This window comes from Sorex fumeus, unplaced genomic scaffold (assembly GCF_029834395.1).
Source record: "Sorex fumeus unplaced genomic scaffold, SorFum_2.1 ptg000201l, whole genome shotgun sequence".
Taxonomy (NCBI): Eukaryota; Metazoa; Chordata; class Mammalia; order Eulipotyphla; family Soricidae; genus Sorex; species Sorex fumeus.
Genome location: NW_026606258.1, coordinates 528828 through 549706, shown reverse-complemented (window position 1 = coordinate 549706; position 20879 = coordinate 528828). Strand labels below are relative to the sequence as shown.

At 44.4% G+C, this 20879-nt stretch overlaps 1 protein-coding gene across 3 annotated transcripts in view; it reads left to right on the top strand.

Moving 5' to 3' along the window:
• ATG2B (autophagy related 2B) overlaps positions 1 to 20879 on the top strand; it is an 84958-nt gene that overhangs the window by 24009 nt on the left and 40070 nt on the right. For 2 of the 3 annotated variants that reach the window (XM_056108275.1, XM_056108274.1), the window contains exons 7-17: positions 3273 to 3369; positions 4078 to 4263; positions 5866 to 6020; positions 6109 to 6214; positions 7219 to 7480; positions 10119 to 10269; positions 11552 to 11644; positions 11739 to 11927; positions 15074 to 15347; positions 16889 to 16991; positions 20469 to 20664. In XM_056108275.1, coding sequence (XP_055964250.1) covers positions 3273 to 3369; positions 4078 to 4263; positions 5866 to 6020; positions 6109 to 6214; positions 7219 to 7480; positions 10119 to 10269; positions 11552 to 11644; positions 11739 to 11927; positions 15074 to 15347; positions 16889 to 16991; positions 20469 to 20664 — 1812 coding nt within the window. The remainder of the gene's footprint in view (positions 1 to 3272; positions 3370 to 4077; positions 4264 to 5865; positions 6021 to 6108; positions 6215 to 7218; positions 7481 to 10118; positions 10270 to 11551; positions 11645 to 11738; positions 11928 to 15073; positions 15348 to 16888; positions 16992 to 20468; positions 20665 to 20879) is intronic. The other variant, XM_056108276.1, reaches the window with a different exon arrangement.

Below are 20879 nucleotides of genomic sequence, written 5' to 3'. Positions count from 1 at the left end.
TTATTCCGTTTCAGATTCACTTGCACTAGACTGAGAACAAAATGTGCTCACATACTCAAAATACCCGAGAATCACCAGACAGGCAAGGATTGCAGTATCTGCAAACGTCCACACTGGCTAACAGTTCTGGGTTTCACTTGTCACATAATAAATGGCTGTCCTAAAGTAACCTCTAAGAGGAGTTTGTACAAATGGGTCCATGACGTGTACAAGGATGGGTCTACACAAGAACCAAATATACAAATGTTCAGGACTGTAATTCACCAGACAGAAGCATGAGCGTGAGTGCTGGGTTCATCCTTTGCAAGAGAAAGAGCAGGTGTATTCCCCAGAGGCCTAAGTGTGTTCATTTCCCGAGGAGGTTTCCACAGCAGAGGACTCCCTGCAGCGTTAGTAAATACCTCTGGCCTTCTGCTCTGTTAATGATCCCATTGTGGTGTTTTATGCAGAGGTTTAAGAGCTGGTGGAAGGATTTTCTGTCACCTGAGGTAGGACAGAGCAGTTAGCAGGATAGGACTCTGGAATCCGTAGTCTGCTGAAAACCTATGTCTGGATAGGCACGTGCACTCGAAAGTGACTCTCTCTCCCACTATCTCAGTTACCCCCTCGTGTCTCTGAACAGGCAGATAAACTGTATTCCACTCATCTCTGTATCAGTCAGAGGAGGCCCAGTGAAACATCTAGAGCTGGTGATGCACTGAGTACACTCTGACATCTTTTTTTTTCTTTCTTTTTTTTTTTTCTTTTTGGGTCACACCCGGCAATGCTCAGGGGTTACTCCTGGCTCTTCACTCAGGAATTACTCCTAGCTGTGCTCAGGGGACCATATGGGATGCTGGGAATCGAACGCGGATCGGCTGCGTGCAAGGCAAGCGCCCTACCCGCTGTGCTATCGCTCCAGCCCCTCTGACATCTTTTTAATGTAAACTTTAACCAACAGAGATGATAGAGACATTCCTTTTCAAGGGAGAATAATAACACGTTAGAGGCTGGAGAGAGAGTACAGTGGGTAGGGTGCTTGTCTTGCGCTCAGCTGACCCAGGGTCAATCTCCTACACCCTCGTGTGTCTCCATCAGTGTTCCCCTGCTCCGTTTTCCTCTCCCCCGCCTCCATCTCACCTGCCTCCTTGACAGGCATATCTCAAAGTTCCGTGGTTGCCGCTTGGATCTCCTGTTTGCAGTGTCGCTGGGTCTGTGCTCCGGATCTGTAACTAGACCCCTCTCCCCTAATAGCAGCACAACCGAAGCCAGACCCCTGTTCCCCCAGTACTTCCCTCTCTCATCTTCTTCCTCCACCCCCTTGATTTCTTTCCTTCTCTGTCCCTCCCCTCCCTAAACTCTGGGGTCATGGTTGGTCTAGGCATGCCCCGTAGACTACATTGTCTCACTCAGTTATTCTGCATACCACAGATAAGTGAGATCATCCTGTGCTTGTCTTGCTGCTTCTGACTTAGTTCACGTGAGATCTTCCAGTTCCATTCAGGTTGCAGTGAGTTGCCTGATTCCATCGTCCCCTGCGGCTGCATCATGTTCCATTGTGTGCATGTACTACGTCTTCTTAATCCGTTATCTTCATGCCATCTTTGGATCCCTTCTCCTTTTCTCCCTTCCTCCTCTCCTCTCTCCTTCCTCTTCCCCTCCCCTCCCGTCCCCTCCCTTGCTTCCCTTTCCTCCACTCCCTCTCTCTCCACTTCCCTTCCCCTTTTGCTGCCACACAGTCAGTGTTGCTCAGGGGCCCCCTCCTCACTCAAGGGTTAGGACCACTTCGGGCGCTGTGCTTAAGAGATCACATGTGATGGCAGGATTTGAGTCCTTGTCACAGTTACAGCCACATGCACGGCAAGCTCTTAACCTCTGCACTCTCTCTCCAGCCCCTTCCTTCTCCTTCCCTTCATCTTCTCTTTCTTTCTTATGCCATGGATCTAACTCATCTAACTCATGCCATTCACACATGCCAGACAGCTTACTGAGCTATGTCCCTGCCCCCAAAAGCAAGCCAGGTTTCCTGTTCTAGGCTGAACCAAGATTTAAGGGTTATGATTTCCAAGTTCTGAATATGATGCACTGCTACATAAGATGCTTTCTTTAGGCTAATGGGTGGTCTCGTGCTAGGCCTGGAGAGTGCATTGCTGCTTGGGGGTGCTGGGGACCAACGGCGCTGTCTTGTTGGAGCTTGGAGATAGTCTGTCTTTAAGGCCTTCTCATATACTTAACTTCTGAAAAATACTGATTTTTTTTTTGATTTGGGGGTCATATCTGGTACTACTCAGGACTTACTTCTGGCCCTATGGTGGGTTCACTGTCCTCCCGTTGTTCATCGATTTTCTCGAGCGGGCCCAGTAACGTCTCCATTGGAGACTTTGTTGTTACTGTGTTTGGCATATCGAATACGTCATGGGGAGCTTGCCAGGCTCTGCCGTGCGGGTGGGTTCAGGGGACCATATAAGTGCCAGGGATAGAACCCAGATCATCTGTATGCAAGGCAAACACCTGGCCCACTGTACTATCGCTCCAGCCCATCAAATACTATCAATATTCAGAAAGAAAGACCCCAAGTACGACTTTAGAGTTGCCAGTGTGGCATTTCTCCGCAGGGTCTTCCAATTTAGAGCAGCAGTTTGGGGCCTGCCCGAGGAGCACTGTGCCTCAGCACCTGCCTTGCCAGCATATGGTCATGAGTTCAAATCCCCGCTCTCCTGTGCCCCAGCAGTGTTTGCTGTGTTGTCTGGTGACTGCTATCTGCCGTCCCCAGAGCCACAGAGAGTGGTGGCGGCACTGCAGCAGACAAACAGGCGCATCCCCTGCCAGCACAACTAAAACTATGTCTGGGTGCCGTGGCCAGGAGCCACGAGCACAGGTGAGGGTGCTGTCGTGATCACAGGCGGGCGCCACGGCGGGGGCTGTGGGCCCCAACCAAGAGCGTGTGTGTCCACATTACAGCGCAGGGTGCCTGCAGACTGGGAGAGCTCTGCGGCCCAGCGTGTGCCCTCGCCTGAGCCGGCACCCGAGCCAGCATCACAGGGAAATGGCAGGCGCCACAGCCGGGCCCGCGCGTGGCCACAGCGATGAAGGGAGGTGGCGGGGGCGAGGCAGAACAGCTCTGTCACTTGGCGGCAGGGCGCCTCTTCGTGAGGTGATTAGGCTCGTCAGCAAAGGAATCCAGTGATTAATCAGGATTCCTCAGTATGTCTGGATTTGCTGGAATTCGCGATGAAAGGGTTGTAAAGAGTGCTCATCCTGAATAAATTGTGTTGTTGTTGTTTTTTTTTAAGTTGGATATTGATGGACAGATCGATTCTCTCCATCTGTTCCTGTCGCCAAGGCAGGTGCACCTGCTCGTGGACATGTTAGCAGCTATTGCTGGACCAGGCAAGTCGATCTTATTTCCGATTCTGTAATCTAGGAATGTGTGAAATTACAGAAATGAGGAGGTAAATTTGATTGGGTCTTTAAGATAGCGTTATCCTGGCACAAATTATCATTCAGGTCCTTCGTGTGTTTTTATATATGTGTGTTATGTATATATATACACACACACATATACATATACATATATATATTGTGTGTGTGTGTATGTATGTGGGGGGACGGGTGGGGGGAAGCATACATGACATTTCTCAGGGCTGACGTCTGGCAGTGCTCAGGCAACCATGCAGGGTCCTGTGAATCACAGCAGGATCAGCCGCATGCAAGTCAAGTGTCTCCCCTACCCTTCTATCGCTGTGACCCCATGTAATATTCCTAATTTTTCCAAAGTTGCTTGGTTTTGTGCTGAGGGTAATACTTCATACAGCTGAGAAATAGAATTGCCGAGTACTGTAAGTGGAATCTGTGTTAAAATATTTTGAGTGACTCATCTATCAAGGGCAAGATTCCCAGCCAGCTGTTGAAAACCGCCCCTTAGGATCTCTGATTGATACTTGATAGTGGTGGTTTTGCACGGACTCTGGTATTAAATTGCTGTTGAGTCAAATTAATGGTAAGTGGGTTGCCATTAAGGAGATAAGTGGTTTTGGAGAGAGAGATGATTAATTCCAAATTTAATTATTATTTTGCTTTCCTTGTGTGTACCTGTAGAAAATTCTAGCAAAATAGGGTTAGCTAATAAAGATAGGAAAAACCGACCCCTGCAGCAGGAAGATGAATATCGGATTCAGATGGAATTAAACCGGTATTATTTGAGAAAAAATTCCCTCTCTGTGGGTGTGTCTTCAGAGCAAAGCTTTTATGAGACAGAAACAACTCGGACACCTTCTAGCCGTGGTAAGCAATTTGAAAACACTGATGCCAGGATCCTACAACCTACAATATCATCATAGAGTAAAATTCGGCTTACTTTTGGTCGCTCGAAATGGAGTTTAGTAGTGAAAGAACAAAAGATCTATATTGGTGTAAGTTGATCTCGCCCTAGGACGCAGGGATGTATGGTGCATGTGCCAATAGTCTCAACCCCCCCCCCCCCAACTCTTTTTAAAATTTGGTTCTATAGTTCTGCATTGTAAATCAAATTTGTCTCTAAGGAAGTCAGCTTATGAAAATATGTATACTTATTGCAGAATACATTGAAAATTGTCAGATTTTTGCATGCTCACATGATTTACAGTCGATGCCTTTAGATATCTGTTGATCGTATGTGCGGAACATCTGTACCCAGTTTGCATTTGTGGGTATTTCAGGATGTTTAAGCACTCACAAAAAGAGAAAGAACACAGCAGAAAAGGGGAAGATGAGCAAAGTAATACAGCAGATGAGGTGCTGGCCTTGCATGCCAGCATCCACACTCTATCTCCAGCACCTCACCAGGGACCCCTGCACTGCCAGGATTGATCGCTGAGCACAGAGCTAGGAGCATCACCGAGCACCACCGGGCGTGGCCCCACAACAGAAGAAAAAGGAAGGGAGTCAGCTTAAGAATGGAATTCTGTACTAAGTCAAAAAGTTGAAGGTCTACTCGAGAAAATCTGGCAGTTTCAGACTGCATTTACATGAGGGTTGAACAATTCCCAGAAAGAAGTGAAAAATCGAATTCTAAATGATATATTTGGGTCCTCTAAAAAAATTTTTTTTTAAAGAAAAGGTTATATCCATAGGAAACGAGAGATTGCAAGTTATTTATGTTGTCTTAAAATCTAGATTTTAATTTCTGAATTTTCATGGGACACCTAAAAAATTTCATGTGATAATTGTATATTGGTGGTGTTCAATCTTTCTGTACCTCTGCGCACACAGACTGAGGGTTAATAATCTCTGCAGTAGACCAGACCATTTGATTTTTAATTTTTACCTGGGGGGGCCACATCTAGGAGTACTCAGGGGCTACTCCCATTCCTGTGCTCTGGGGTCATTCTGGGGGTTGAATGTGGGCCTGCAGCATATCAGTCTGTTTCTCTGGCCCAGACCAGTGGTTTTTAATCCTTTTATGCTCAGAGTTCAGACATAGGAAACCACTGTCGTATATCCTATGATAAACAGTTAAAAAAAAAAAAACAGTTCTTTGAGATTTTGCTATGCCGTTAATATATTGGGTCCAAAAAAATTACTGGAAATAACATAAAATTTAAGCCATTGTTATCTATTCCAGGTAATTAGAAGAAAGATTATTATATTAATATATATAACTAAACTTTTATTTTTGCTTTTTGGGTCCCACCTGGCAATGCTCAGGGTTTACTCCTGGCTCTGCACTCAGGAATTATCCCTGGCAGTGCTTGGGCGGCCATATGGAATACCAGGGATCGAACCCTGTTCCGTGTGCAAGGCAAACACCCTACCCTCGGTGGTATTGCTCCGGCCCCTTAACTAAACTTTAAAGAGCGAATGAATGGCAGAATCACGAGCACAATTGACAAGTTTAATTCTTTCTAGAAGAAGAAGTTTTCTTCTCTATGGCCGATATGGATATGTCCCACAGTCTTTCTTCTCTTCCACCCCTGGGGGATCCCCCGAACATGGACCTTGAATTGTCGCTCACTAGCACATATACAAATACCCCAGCAGGATCTCCGTTAAATGCGACTCTGGTACGGTATGATTTAATACTTTATTCTTGAAAAGTTGCTTTTTTCAAGTCTGAATTTTATTTATAGACTTAAAACATTTATTTTCTAGCTTCAGCCAACTTGGGGCGATTACCTTGATCCCCAGAAAGAACAGCCGGTCCGAGGGTCCGCATTGCCATCGAACCTCGTTCACCCAGCACCCTTGCAGAAGACTTGTAAGTAGAAATAGATATTTGTTGATCGTTTCCACGGAGGGGTGGAGGGGTTTAGGCCACACCCGGTGATGCTCAGGGGTTGGCTGATGCTCAGGCTATAAACCAGGGTTGGCTGCTTGCAAGACAAACTCCCTCCCACTGTCCTATCCCGGCCACCCATTGCATTTCTGCCACTAGGATAGGCAGAGGGCGGGGCCCCACACCGGCGAGACTGTGTTCTGTCTCCCAGCTCCTCAGTTGTGTAGTTGCAGTTTTTTTTTTTTTTTTCATAAAAAGTTTTTGGTCTAGATCATTTAGCTTGTTTAAAAAGAAAATGAATGTTGACGAATTCGTTGTGAAATGTTTTAGGATCGTTGCCTATCCATTGTATCTTTGGGCATTTAAATATTTTTAGTAGAAATTACACATCAATTTTATATTACCGTGGTTTGGGACTATCAACTATCCATCTGATTGTTTCTCTGCTTATACTGTCTTCGAAAGAGAGCCTCAGTTGTCTTCCCTGCATAATTAAATGAAGTGGGTTTCAGACTTAAAGGCATATTTGGCGACGGCTGTTGGCCCATCCCTGACTTACTCGGGACTAGGTCCGAGAACTCAAGTGGTCAGAGCACATTCCGAGTAGGTGACGCCCCGCATTCATTCACGGCCCTGCTTGCTCTGCCCCCCGCCCTGCCCCCAGTACTATAGGGTGTTACCTGGTAGCCCCCTGAAGCACCCCTGGAGCTCTTCACTACCAGCTACTTGTGGAGCCTCAGCTCTCCAGTGACCTCCAGAGAGCTTTGGTCACAAATTTCCCGCTGGGCGGTGTTCCAGAGTGTCAAGAGAGGATCCTGGGTACAAGATGTAGAAAGATGATCGTGATCTTACTCACTTAAATACGTTTAGACTTTTTTCCTTATCACCTGGACAGTAATGCATAATGACTACTTTACGGTATTGATATTATGAATTGTTACAGAATTTTGCCTTTTAGGTACATAATCTTAATACATGCATTGCAGCTCTCCCTTCTAGGTCTGTTTCAGTGGATGAATCCAGGCCTGAACTCATATTTAGAGTAGCCGTGGGAACTTTTTCCGTTTCTGTGCTTCACATTGATCCTTTGTCTCCACCCGAAACATCGTTGAACCTTAATCCGTTGACTCCTATGGCGGTGGCTTTCTTTACTTGTATCGAAAAGATCGATCCCGCCAGATTCTCCACAGAAGATTTTAAGTCTTTCCGAGCAGTATTTGCAGAAGCTTGTTCTCATGATCATCTTAGGTAAACACTCGTTTATTAATGAACATCCATATCCAGCTATCTACCTACATATATTTATTTTTCTAATTCGCATTTTATTTGAAATGAACCAAATAAGTGAGGTTTTCTTGCAGTGCTGCAAAGATGCTTAATGTAGAATCTCTCAGATTATCTAATGATATAAATTCAAAGGTGTGTGTGTGTGTGTGTGTGTGTGTATACACACACAAAGTGATCTGGAGATTTCTAAATTCCTCCTTGGGCCATATAAAGAAATGACCACATTTTGTCATCATCCACACTGAGACCATTAAAAATAATTCTGATTGTTTTTGGCTTAGTGAAGATGGGATGTGAGGGAGACTAGGATGCCTTGGGCTGGGAGAGGGTGCCAAGGCCACTCCAGAACTGAGATGCTGCATTTTCCAGTCCTGCTTGAAATCAGAAAAACAGTCAAGGTTTCTATGACTCAAATAAAAAATAGTGGGAAAAATTGTAGTGGGCCTCACTCTTCATGCCCATGTTCTCCCCGAACATGTGTCTCGCTGGCTTGTCTTGATGTTCCTTTGCCTGTTTTCACTCTGGAGAAGCCTGTGTTCTCTCCTGAACACTTTTCCCTTATCTTTCTAAATAAGTTTGAATGAAAGCTTTTTTTTTTTTTTTTTTTTGCTTTTAGGAGCGATAGCACAGTAGGATGGAGCGATAGCTCAGTGGTAGGACGTTTGCCTTGTGTGCAGCCAGCCCGGCTGAGCCAGGTTCGATTCCTCCACCCCTCTCAGAGAGCCTGGCAAGCTACTGAGAGTATCCCGCCCGCATGGCAAAGCCTGGCAAGCTACCTGTGATGTATTCAATATGCCAAACACAGTAACAAGAAGTCTGAAAATGGAGGCGTTACTAGGCCCGCTTGAGCAAAATCAATGAACAATGGGAGGACAGGGTCACACCTGGCACTGCACAGGGATTACTCCTGGCTCTGCACTCAGAAATTACCCCTGGCGGTGCTCAGGGAACCATATGGGATGCTGGGAATCGAACCCAGGTTGGTCACGGGCAAGGCAAACGGCCTACCAGCTGTGCTACCACTCTAGCCCCTGAATGAAAGCTTTCTTGCTTCAAAAAAAAAAATCAAAGCTGTATTACAGTGTAATCATATTCCCATACATATGTATGCATCAAAGATGACATTATACACATATGCATATATTAGAGTAACACACTGTGCACTTTAAATATAGTGTTACGTGCCAAATATATTCAGTTTAAAAAAAATTAAAGCAGAGACCAGAGAGATAGTTGAGAGGGTCGGGTTGCAATGCGGCTGACCTGGTTTCCATCCCTGTCATCACCTGTGGTCCCCTGAGCACCACCGGTGGGGCTCTCTGAGCTCAGAACCAGGAGGAAACCCTGAGCACCTCCAGGTGTGACCCCAAAATAAAGCCAAACTAATCCTTTTTAAATCAAAGCTTTCCAAATAGCTAATGATCTTTTCATGGATTGACTCCTACTTGATGAAGTCAGTTTTATTTTATTTAGTTTGGGGGCTCAGAGATCATTCCTGGCAGAGCTCAGGGGACCATCTGGGGTGCTGGGGATTAGACCCAAGGTCATCCATGTGCAAGGCAAGCACCCTACCAGCTGTCCTATCTCTCCAGCCTCTGTAATAATCAGTTTGAAAAATAAAATGTTATTGGTGTACAGATAGTACTTTAACATGAAAGTGACTTAAATTATTAAGTCAGTTTTAAACCTCACATACGTAGTGGAGACACATTACTGTTATTAGAAAATTGGCTTTTTAAACTTTAGCCTTTAAATTTGAATTTTTAAAATTAGGGTGGTTTTGTATTTTCACTTATATGTTTTTATTTTGGGCTGCATTTGGCAATGCTCAGGGCTTACTCCTGGCTCTGCACTCAGGGCGGGCTTGGGGGACCATATTGGTGCTGGGGATTGAACCTGGGCTGACTGAGTGCAAGGCAGATGCCTGAACCACTGTACTGTGGCTCTGGCCCAATTTTAACTTTTATAAAGTATTAAAAGTAGTTTTTATATCAGCCGATAGAAGCTATGTGGATTAAGAACATAGTATTTATAGCCAAACTAAGAACATTTTTTTTTCTTAACATTTTTTGCCAGAGTTTCAAAAACTCTGCCAATAAGAAATATAACAAGGAAGAAAAGCTAGATCTCCATTTGTGCTCCTCAGGCTGAAATTTTAATTAATTAATCGATTTTTTAATTTTTATTGGATCACTATGAGATACCAACTTGCACGATTACATTTCAGTCGTAGAATGCTCGACCACCCATCCCTCCACCAGTGCTGGCTGAAAATTTTCATTTGTGCCTGGTGCTGTGAGATACTTTTAAGAAATTATTACATTTTATGATGTGCAGCATTGTGTACACTTCAGCATGAATTTTTACCAGGTAGAAGGAAGAGCACTTTTGGGAAATATGTTCTAGGCAATTTCTATCAGTAGAATTTCTATTCGCATCAGATGATGAGACAGTTGAAGTCATCTTTCTGATTAATGTCTCTAGGAAGATTTGTTATTACTAACACTTTGAATTTCTCCGAGTCGGTAGTAATTCCTAACCTTTTGCCGAACCTAGGAGTGTCCGCGGATCCCCTTCAGCTCTGTTTTTCCCGTGTTAGGTTTATAGGTACCGGCGTCAAGGTGTCGTACGAGCAGAGGCAGAGGGCGGCCGCCCGCTACTTCAGCACTGACGTGTCCATCGGGCACATGGAGCTCCTGGAGTGCCTCTTTCCCACTGACGCCCAGTCCGCGCCCCCGCACTACACAGAGGTAAACAGCTCCCCTTAGATCTGCTCGAGAGCTCTTTCGCTTTGGAAGTATTATCTAAGCAGCCGTGATTTTTTTTTAAGGTATTAAAGTCATACAAGAGATTTTTCTTCCATAGTTTGGTTTTGCTGATGTAGATTTGTTTAATGAGAGCCAGGTCTTGAGGGCCTTTTGCTTCATGACGCCAGGACGCTCAGGACCCAGTTACGCCGGGGCCACCGTGACACTCCTGGCAGTGTTCAGGGGGCCAGTGCTCTGCGGGGGCTCAACTCTGGGCCTGGCACATCCAAGCATGTGCTCTGCACCTCTGAGCCATACCCCGGCCCTAATGAAACACCCGCGCCCTCCACTTGTGCTGCGGGAATTGTCTGAACCCGGGACCACATAGATGCAGGGCAAGTATCTGTCCTGCCTCAGGTCCCGGCCCCTGACCGCAAGTCCTGCCAAGTGTGGCGTTCAGGCTCCGTCAGTTATGGTAGGGATTTTCATTTGAGCTGACTGGTTTTATTTCTTTTGATTGACTTGGAGCTGACTTCAGTGGTGCTCAGGACCCTTTCCCAACCCCCCACTTGACTTGTTTTAGACTGACGAATGGGTGATGCGGCCAAATGACTTGCTTTGACTCATTTTCCAAGGTCTCTTGATTTCAGAAGAGTTCTGTTATTCCAAAGTTTTTAAACATGCTTATCTTTATTAATTTTGGAGCAGGGAGAGATGTTTTGGGCCACACCCGGCAACACTCTATTCTGTTTTTCTGTCTTAAGAACTTATTAAAGTATCACTTATTACCGCTTATTTGCATTTGTATGGTTTCTTTTCATTTCTCTTTTTTTTGGGTCACACACAGCAGTGCTCAGGGCTCTCTCCTGGCTCTGTGCTCAGGGTTCGTTCTTGGCCATGCTTGAGGCACCATTAGGGGTTTTGGGAATCAAACCCAGGTCAGCCACATGCAAGGCAAGTGCCCTACCTGTTGTGCTATTGCTCCGGCCCCTCTCTATTTTGTTTTCTAATTAGATTCTTGGATTTTAATTTAGAACCCTTAACTATATTTTGCCAGGCTTTGCCGTGCGGGTGAGATACTCTCGGTAGCTTGCCGGGCACACAAAACTTAATAAGGTAGAAGTTAACTAATTTGTCAGAGTCATGTGAGTAGTGACAAAAGTCAGACTTAAAGCCAGCTTCTCTGATGTCAAGAAGCTCTTCTTTTTTGTAGCATCCCTGCTGACGCATGGTCAGTTGCAGCTTTCCAGCCTGAGTTGACTGTTTCTTCATTTTTGTTTTTCAGCTTTTAATGTTTCATTCCAAAGAAAGAACCGATTCTCACCCCCCAGTGTGTCTTCAGCTGCATTATAAACATTCTGAGAATAAAGGACCCCAGGTAAGAAACCTTTGATAGATAGTTTGTGAGAATCGTAAGTTATAACTTCTGTGATACTGTTAGTGATGATATTAATGCTTTCCTCTTATTGAAGGGCAATCAAGCAAGACTTAGTGCCGTTCCGCAGAAGGCAGAGTTGCAAATTAAATTAAACCCAGTGTTCTGTGAGCTGGACATCAGTATTGTGGACAGGTTGAATTCCTTGCTTCAGCCACAGAAACTCTCTACAGTGGAGATGATGGCCTCTCACATGTACACTTCATATAATAAGCATATTAGTTTGGTAAGTCTTCTGAAACTGCGAAACCAATCAGAATGTCTCTAGCTAATAGGCTAATTGAGATTATTTCTTAACTTATGTGGCACTGTAGCACTGTCCTCCCGTTGTTCATCGATTTGCTCGAGCGGGCCCAGTAACGTCTCCATTGTGAGACTTGTTACTGTGTTTGGCATATGTATTCCTAACAGATTAAAATGGCATATATTGCTAAAATGATACTATTTGTGTTAATCAAAGCAGTGGAGGTTTGGAGTTATTTGGGGGGGAGGGGCAGTGCATGGGGGTTTTGCTCCCACACTAAGTGGGACTCGGCTATACTCGGGGTTACTCCTGACAGTGAACTGTATATGGAGCTGGGATTCCAACCAAGGAGGGACGCGCGCTAGGCAAGTGCAGTCACCCCTGTACTATCTCTGGCTCCGGATGCTGGCTTTGGTGGTGGTGATGGTGATGGTGGGGTTTGAGCTAGACCCAGTGGGCTCAGGTCTCTCCAGCCTCTGCTCCGGTCACTCCTGGCAGTTTTGGGCCTTGAGGCCATACCTAGTGGTACTCTGGGGACGGTCTTGATTCTGTACTCAGGGATCACTCCTGGCAGTGCTCTGGGGATTATATGTGTGTCAGGGAATTAGCCTCACCGGAACACCTTAAATCCATTTTTGTTTTTCTGCCCTCCGCCTCTAAATGGAAGATTTCTTTTTTTTTTTTTTTCCCACACCCAGAGAGGCTTTGGTTTCTGTGCTTGGGGGACCATATGGGATATCTGGGATGGAATTCAGGTTATCTGCATGCAAGGCAAGCTCCTTAGGCACTCTGCTGTTGTTCAAATGGAGCCCTTTGGCGTTTGTTTTTGGGCCCCACTTGGCGGTGCTCAGGGTTTACTTCTGACTCTGCGCTCCAGGGTCCTTCCTGGCAGTGTTTGGGCAGCCATATGGGTGTTGGGAATCTAACATAGGTCAGCTTCAAGCAAGGCAAGCGCCCGGTCCATGCTGCTCGCTCTCTGGCCCCTCAAATGGAGATTAAAAAAAAAAAGTTTTATGCACCATGGTTTCTTGTATAAATCATCTCAGCATCACCCCAAATGGAGACCTATTTGTCTAGACAATAGATTAGCTAAGTAAATTTCATTAGTTGCTAAGTGCCAGGTTATATGGCTTCTTAAGTGATGAGTGTTAAGTTGATGCAGTGACATCTTTAGCCATCGAAGAAGGCTTATGACAGGAGGTGAAAAAGTAGAAGATTTAGTCCACATAAACTTACCACAAGTGGGTACATAGTGAAAGAACAGATAGCCAAATAATGATTGGTAGCATTGATGTCACAGTAGCAGAATTAGATTTTCTTTTTTTAAAAAAATTTTTTATCTATAATATCTTCACAAAATTTTATCTGTTTGCATTTTTTCTCCTTTTTTCTCTTTTTTCTCTTTTTTTTTCTCTATTTGCATTTAATAAACCACTAAGCCACCTATAAAGTGTAGCTCCTGTAATATTAGATGATCCTTTAGAAAATGAGAATCTGGGGGCTGGAGAGGTAGCACAGCAGAAGTGGCGCTTATCCTGTAAGTGTTTTGATCCAGACGGTTCTCAGAGCCCTGCTAGGAGTAGCCCTGAGCACCTCCACGTGTGGCCCCGAGACTAAAGCATGAGAATTTATTTATTTATTTATTTAATTTTTTTTTTCTTTTTGGGTCACATCCAGCAATGCACAGGGGTCACTCCTGGTTCTGCACTCAGAAATTACTCCTAGCAGTGCTCAGGGGACCATATGGGATGCTGGGAATCGAACCCAGTTTGGCTGCGTGCAAGGCAAACGCCCTACCCGCTGTGCTATTGCTCCAGCCCCATGAGAATGAGTTTAGAGTATTGAGTCCTGGAATATTGATTTATATCGTTTTTACTTAGATCTTAATCCTTAGTGTCTTTCCAAGGAAAATCAGTGTCAGATTTTTAAGAAGTTATGAAACGGGAGTTGGGGGGTTGTAGGACCATTAACAGACACAGTTAACTTGAAAAGGAAAAATTGGTTTAATTTCCCTTCTTATTTGCTTCCCCCCTTGGTTATTGGTCACTGTTCACATTAAATCAACATTCTTTATTGTTTGAGTACTTTGGGGCTAGTTCTGTATTTACTATTAGGGACATGTTGAGATGATGGTTGAATTATGATATTTTTTTGGTAAAAGTAGGGTGCTAAAAGTCTAATGGGGACAGAAGGAATCGATTCATTTACAAGTCCAGGTTTTGGGGGCCAGGGAGATCTAGCAATAGGCTGCATTCAAACTTTGCATGCAGTCAGCCTGGGGTCAGTCCCTGGTCATGAGTATGGCACCTTGACTAGCACCAGGAGTGACCCCTGAGCACTGAGTCGGGGATAGCTCCCAAGTACCTCTTGAGTGTGGTGGGGCCCCCCAAAACCAATAATCAGTCAAGAAGTAAAAATACAAGTTTTCACCTAATGTGAGAAAGGAACTGATGATATGCTAAATTTTGGCCTTCGTTCTAGAAATACAAAGATGAGTCAGAAGTTATGTCTTTGGCATAACTGATCTGATTTCCCATTGAGTGTGTAAAGTAGCAAACTGGGAAATAATCTTTTAAATTGAATTTTGGGTACTATATTGGCTTTCAGCCGTATTTGACAAGTTAATTTAGTGTCTAGTCTATAGTAAAATTCGTATATTCTGTAGTGCCTGCATTCATTTTGGGTGCTTTAGTTTTCTTCTTTTTTTTAATATGTAAGGTTGAACTTTTGCGAGCAATTATGACTTCTCATGAGCTATTGCATTATAAAAATTTATTACAGTGGGGCTGGAGTGATAGTATAGCAGGTAGAGCTTTTTTTTTTTTTGCACGTGGCCAAACTGGGTTCAATTCTCAGCATCCCATATGGTCTCCCGCACACTGCCAGGAGTAATTCCTGAGTGCAAAGCCAGGAGTAACCCCTGAGCATTGCCGAGTGTGACCCAAAAAAGCAAAAAAAAAAAAAAAAAAAGATTATTATAGTAAGTTAATATGGAAGTAGTTACTATAAATTATTTTAATGCTTTATATGAATAAGGAAATAGGGGTATACATATATTGTAACATTGCATACTAGTGTCATTTTTGCTTACTTAATATTTTGTCATATTTTTGATTTTTGTATTTCAGCACAAGGCTTTCACTGAAGTATTTCTAGATGATTCACATAATCCTGCAAATTGTCGGATATCAGTACAAGTTGCTACACCAGCTTTGAATCTTTCTGTTCGCTTCCCAATACCTGATCTTCGATCGGATCAAGAAAGAGGGCCGTGGTTTAAGAAGTCACTTCAGAAGGAGATCCTTCACTTAGCGTTCACAGATCTAGAATTCAAGACAGAATTTGTCGGAGGCTCCACTCCAGAGCAAATGAAGTTGGAACTTACATTTAGAGAGCTAGCAGGTAAGACTTAACTTGCCGATGATAGTGCCGGACTAGAAACAAACATTTGCTTCTGAGACTTAAATTCTGAAAAGACAACTCCCGAGTGTAGCAAACTTAAAGAACATTATGTTGTAAAATAGAGTAACAACTTTCCCCCAGTATTACCTACAGATATGTGATAAGTTCGTTTCGGAAATGAAATTACAGCATATGATATGTCAGTTTTTGAAAGGAAGTGCCTAAGTGCTGTAATTTCTTCACTTTGTTAAGAAGCTTCCTTTCAGCTGGAGCGATAGCACATTGGGGAGGGCATTTGTCTTGCACACAGCCAACCTGGGTTCGATTCCCAGCATCCCATATGGTCCCCTGAGCACCACCAGGAGTAATTCAAAACCAGGAGTAATAACCCCTGAGCATAGCCAGGTAGGACCCAAAAAGCAAAAAAAAAAAAAAAAAAAAAAAAAAAGAAAAAACCAAAGAAACTTTTTCCTACAAGGGAATATAGTTCTTTAGGTTTCATTTTAATTATAGCTGACCTCTGACCTGTGCACCTAATAGTGTTCAACATTTGTTGAAAGTTAGGAATGGAGCTAAGAACCCCTCACACACATGACCTTCTCTCCTTTAGTCATCATAGTTTCAGTAGGCTTACTTCCAGCTCTTCACTGTAACGAATGTGGAGACTTCTTTTTTTCCCCTAGTTTTATTTTAGACATTGTGGTTTACAGTGCTTTTTCATGCATAACATAACAGCACCACACCGACCCCATATGGTGACTTTCTTTGTAAAACCACTTAGGTTTTACCCTTGGAAACTGGTTACAGTTTCCCTTGTGAAACTCAGGGGTCTGAGGGTAGAGCTAAGTTAGAGATACTTAAAATTGACCGTTTCCGTTGACTTTATAATAGTTCCTTTGAGTCTTCCCTTATCGCCAGTGGGACAGAACTCTTTCTGGAGGCGAATCATTCTTCATTTGGAAATGGAATGAAAACACAGATACAGGATTATTGTAAACAGAAGTAATTCTTAGGGTGCTTAGCTCAAAATAGGCTTTTTAAATGTGGTTATTGGACCAGAGAAATAGTATAGCAGGTAGGACATTTTCCTTGCACGGTGCCAGCCTGGGTTCGATTCCCAGCATCCCACATGGTACCCTGAGCACACCAGGACTGATCCCTGAGTGCATGCATGAGCCAGGGGTAACCCTGAGCATCTTCAGTGTGAACCGCCCCCCCCCAAAAAAAAATTCCCCAAAATGTCAAAATGTTATTGTTTCTAAATTAGCCATACATTTTTATGAAGAATTATAATTAAGTGGTACTTGTTAAGTATTAACTGTGTTATATTTACTCTGCATTATTCTGCACCTTCCACATTAAAACGGGCGCTCAGGAATTTCAACAGGAAGCTTCTCTGTGCTCATTCCCGCTTCCTCACACAACTTGACACAAGAGCAGATGAATAAGTGATGTAGAGAATTTGCAGATCTCTAAGGAGGAAAGTAGTTTTCTTTGAGTACTTGGGAAGAAAGTAATTTCAGTTCATCTGTCTTGTCTAGGATCATTCCAGGAAGATAAAGGAGAACCATCCATTAAGTTTTTCCACGTTTCTAGTGGGCTCGATGGGGACCCAGCATCCTCAGATGACTTTGACTGGCCCCGGTAAGTAGCCTAATGCATGGAATGATGCTTTGAGATAGTCTTTCAGAAACAAGGGGCTGTGCGTCCTCTTTAGAGTTTTTGGCTACTCAGTTGAAGCTGGGAAGGTCCAGCCCTGATGAGAGAACCTGATGAGTATGCACAAATGAAATTAAAAGGATGTCTTGAGTATTGGCTGACCGGGGTGTTCGATACTGAAGGAAGTATAAATGCATTTGCTAGGTGTGACTTTGTTTTTGTTTGGGGGCCACGTGCAGCACTGCTCAGGGCTTATTTCTGGCTCTGTGCTTAGGAATCTCTCCCGGTGGGGCTAAGGGGACAGTATGGGGTGCTAGGGATTGAACCTGGGGTGGCCGCATGTAAGGCAAATGCCCCACCTCACTCCAGCCCCACATTCTTAGTCATTGTTAATGGCTAATACTCGTTTTGTCTAATTAGAGGGACAAGAAGAGTAGGAACCATTTGAAAACGCGTTCAGTCCAAGAAGAGATATCATATAGCACTATTTAGTTGTCAAGTGAATTTTCTAGTCAATGATTGTTTTAGGACAGAGTTTTCAGATCTGAAGAGTTTTAACAAAATGCTGATTCTTGGGCCCCACCCGAGATTCTGAGTTATCTTACCTGGGCACCAGCACATTTTTCAAGTTCTCCCAGGCGATTCCACCGTGCAGGTGAACTTAAAGAGCTTCTGCTGCAGAATTTTTTAGGCAGGATAAATCATTCGTTAAATTCAGTTAGCTTGATACAGGGCTTGACTTGCTTGCAGTATGACCCGTTGTTCATCTGAAAGCTGACAGTCACCACCTCTGCAGATGAAGGGGACCTTCTCCATGCCATCGGTCTGGCCCTGCCCCTGTTGGTGCCTGCCGCCAGTGAAAAGTGGTTCTGCTTCCCAAAGTGATTTGGGAGCATGGTTTGCTCTGGGGTGCCGATAAAAATGATTATGATAGCTTATAAGTAGAATCACTTACACCACCTTCCTAGGGGAACAAACTCTAAATGCAGTGCAGTTCTTCACTGTGACCTGCCCCACCTCTGGCGACAGGGGCCCACTGCCATGACAAAGGGCGACCAGAGAGCCATGCAGTCATGAGAGGCCACAGAGGGGAGAAGGGGAGCAGCGACACTCTGGGCAGAAGCGAGTGTCATCAAACTGTTAGTGGGTTTCCAGCTGAAAACAGTGAAAGATTTTGGCTGCTGAAATTCTGGGAGGAAAATACTGCTTTGTTGTAATTCTGAAACTGTTCCCTATTTATAACTTCTTTTTTTTTAAATTTGAATAAGATTTGGGCTGGAGCGATAGCACAGCGGGTAGGGCGTTTGCCTTGCACGTGGCCCACGTGGCCAACACGAGTTCGATTCCTTCGCTCCTCTCAGGGACCCCGGCAAGCTACCGAGAGTATCTCGCCCGCACAGCAGAGCCTGGCAAGCTCCCCGTGACGTATTCGATGTGCCAAACACAGTAACAACTCTCACAGTGTTACTTGGCCCACTCGAGCAAATCAATGAACAATGGGAGGACAGGACAGTGCTACAGTGCTACAGAATAAGATTTACATAGCATGAGGGTTCTTGGCTATTCCGTAGTATCAGGATAGGGTTCTTAGGATTCCGTAATAGCAGGACAGGCTGCAGGTGGAAGGATTTGGTTTAATGATAAATAGGATAATCTTAATGAGAAATAAGATTATTCTTTAGATTAAATTTCTTGACTGTTAATGAAAACTAAAAATCACCTTTCTGGAGCCAGAGCAATGGTAGGATGCTTGCCTTGCCTGCAGCTGGCCCAGGTTCAATTCCTGTGAACCCCCATGGACCCCAGAGCCCTGCCAGGAACGGTTTGTGAGCACAGAGCCAGGAATCAGTCCTGAGCACTCCCAGGTGTGACCTCAAAATAAAATGACCTTTCCCTCCTTAACGATATTTTCAGTTAGCCTCCCTTTGTATTATTTCTACACTTTTCCCTCGATGGTGTATTTTTTCCCCTTTTATTGAATCACCATGAGATACACGTTACAGATTTATTCATGAATGGGTTTCAGTTAACACTTTAAACTTAGACATGAGGTGGGTTACAGTCGATAGTTTTTTTAGAGAAGCTAATTCTGCCAATAATGATTTGCTCTCTGGTCTTACATTAGTTTCGTGGTTGAAGTTTTATGTTTTACACCTTGGGTTTTTTGTTTGCTTGTTTTGATGTCAAACTCAGACTGTCAGCTGAAGTGCCTTACCTGCTGTACATCTTTCTGGCCCCTGGACTTGAATCTTGATTAAACCTTTATTGCAGTTTTTACTAGATTACCGATTTTTTACAAAATAATAGAATTCAGTAGAAAAAAGATTGGGTAAGACTTGTGGGAATGGGGAAGAGTTTCTTGCTCTCTAGGTGCTACACAGAAAGATCTCTGGACCCTGTTCTTAGGTTAAACACACACACACACACACACACACACACACACATACACACACACAGAGCAGTGTAGATTCACAATCTTTTTTTCTTGGTCAGTTAGATCATATCTGGGAGACCCTGAGGGATATTTGTGTATCTCCATTAGGGGTCTTTCTGAAGGGACCAAAGACATGTTTTGGGTTCACATCTTTAAAAACAAATTTTATTTCAACCACTGTGCTTTACAGTACTGTTAATGAAAGGGCTTCATGCATACGGCGTTCCAACGCTGCACCCTCTACTATGGCCCTCTTCTAAGTGGGGCTGGCATAGTTTTGTTCCTCTGCAGTTCCACTCTTGGAACTTCTCTCGGAACTAAACAAGTCAGAAACTGACTTGCTTCTTTCCCAGAACTCAGTTTCAGTTCTCAGACTCGATTAATTCAAATAAACAGACATGGCCGAATCTTTGAGATAGGCCTTGTGGGTGGGTCTCAAGCTAAGATGATACCTTGCAAGTAATAAGAGGCGTTTCTATGGATTGGGAGAAAAAAAGGTTACAATGTGATTGTAAGCCTAAAATTCTGCGTGCAGCCCTCAGAGATGATTTCTAGGTGCAAGGTCAGCTGTGTCCAGCTGACAGGTCCCCCTGGGTGCAGTGTCCCTGTCTTCTAAGACCTCTGGAGGAACCAGAAGAGGTCTGCGCAGGGACAAGCAGCGTCGTGGTCTCTTTGGGGTCTATCTCCATCAGTGTTCCCGGTTCCAGAAAGTTTCATTTCTTAGTTGAAGCCAAGAAGACAAAGCTGGGTCTTAGGAAATTTCAAGATAGGGTCCAGTTCACAGGGAAAAATCCCTGCGCTGGTTAGGAGTATCTGAATCTCTGCTCACAAAAGATGTTGCCAGAACATACATTTTGTTCTCCACTTTCACCGCCAGCTTCACCCAGATGATGATTATACAGCGAGTCATCTGCAAGCTCAGCCCAGTTCTCATCGACTTGGTCAGGTGTTGTGTATGCGCAGAGTCAGAACAGGGGTGACCATCAAAGGTCTTGATTTCTTTCCCCCCCAATTGTCGTTGCTGTCAGAATTGTTCTGAAGGTCAACCCCCCCGCCATGCATTCCATTCTGGAGCGGATCGCGGCTGAGGAGGAGGAGGAGAGCGACGGCCACTATCAGGAAGAGGAGGAAGGCGGCGCCCACTCCCTGAAGGATGTCTGCGATCTCAGGAGACCAGCTCCGTCTCCCTTTTCTTCTCGCCGAGTGATGTTTGAAAATGAGCAGGTACACGAGCACGCGCGAGTGGTGGGGGGACGCCTTCTCCCGTGCCACACTGGCTTGGGTTCTTCGTCTCTGAGAGTCACTCCGTGTACGTTCTTGCCAGATTGTTAGCTCCAAGGTCGAAGGATAACTTTTTCTTTTCTTGGTCAAAATTAGGTTGTATTCTGAACTTAGTTCTCTACTAAGTTCCTCCCCACATGGGGAATTCGTATTCCTGT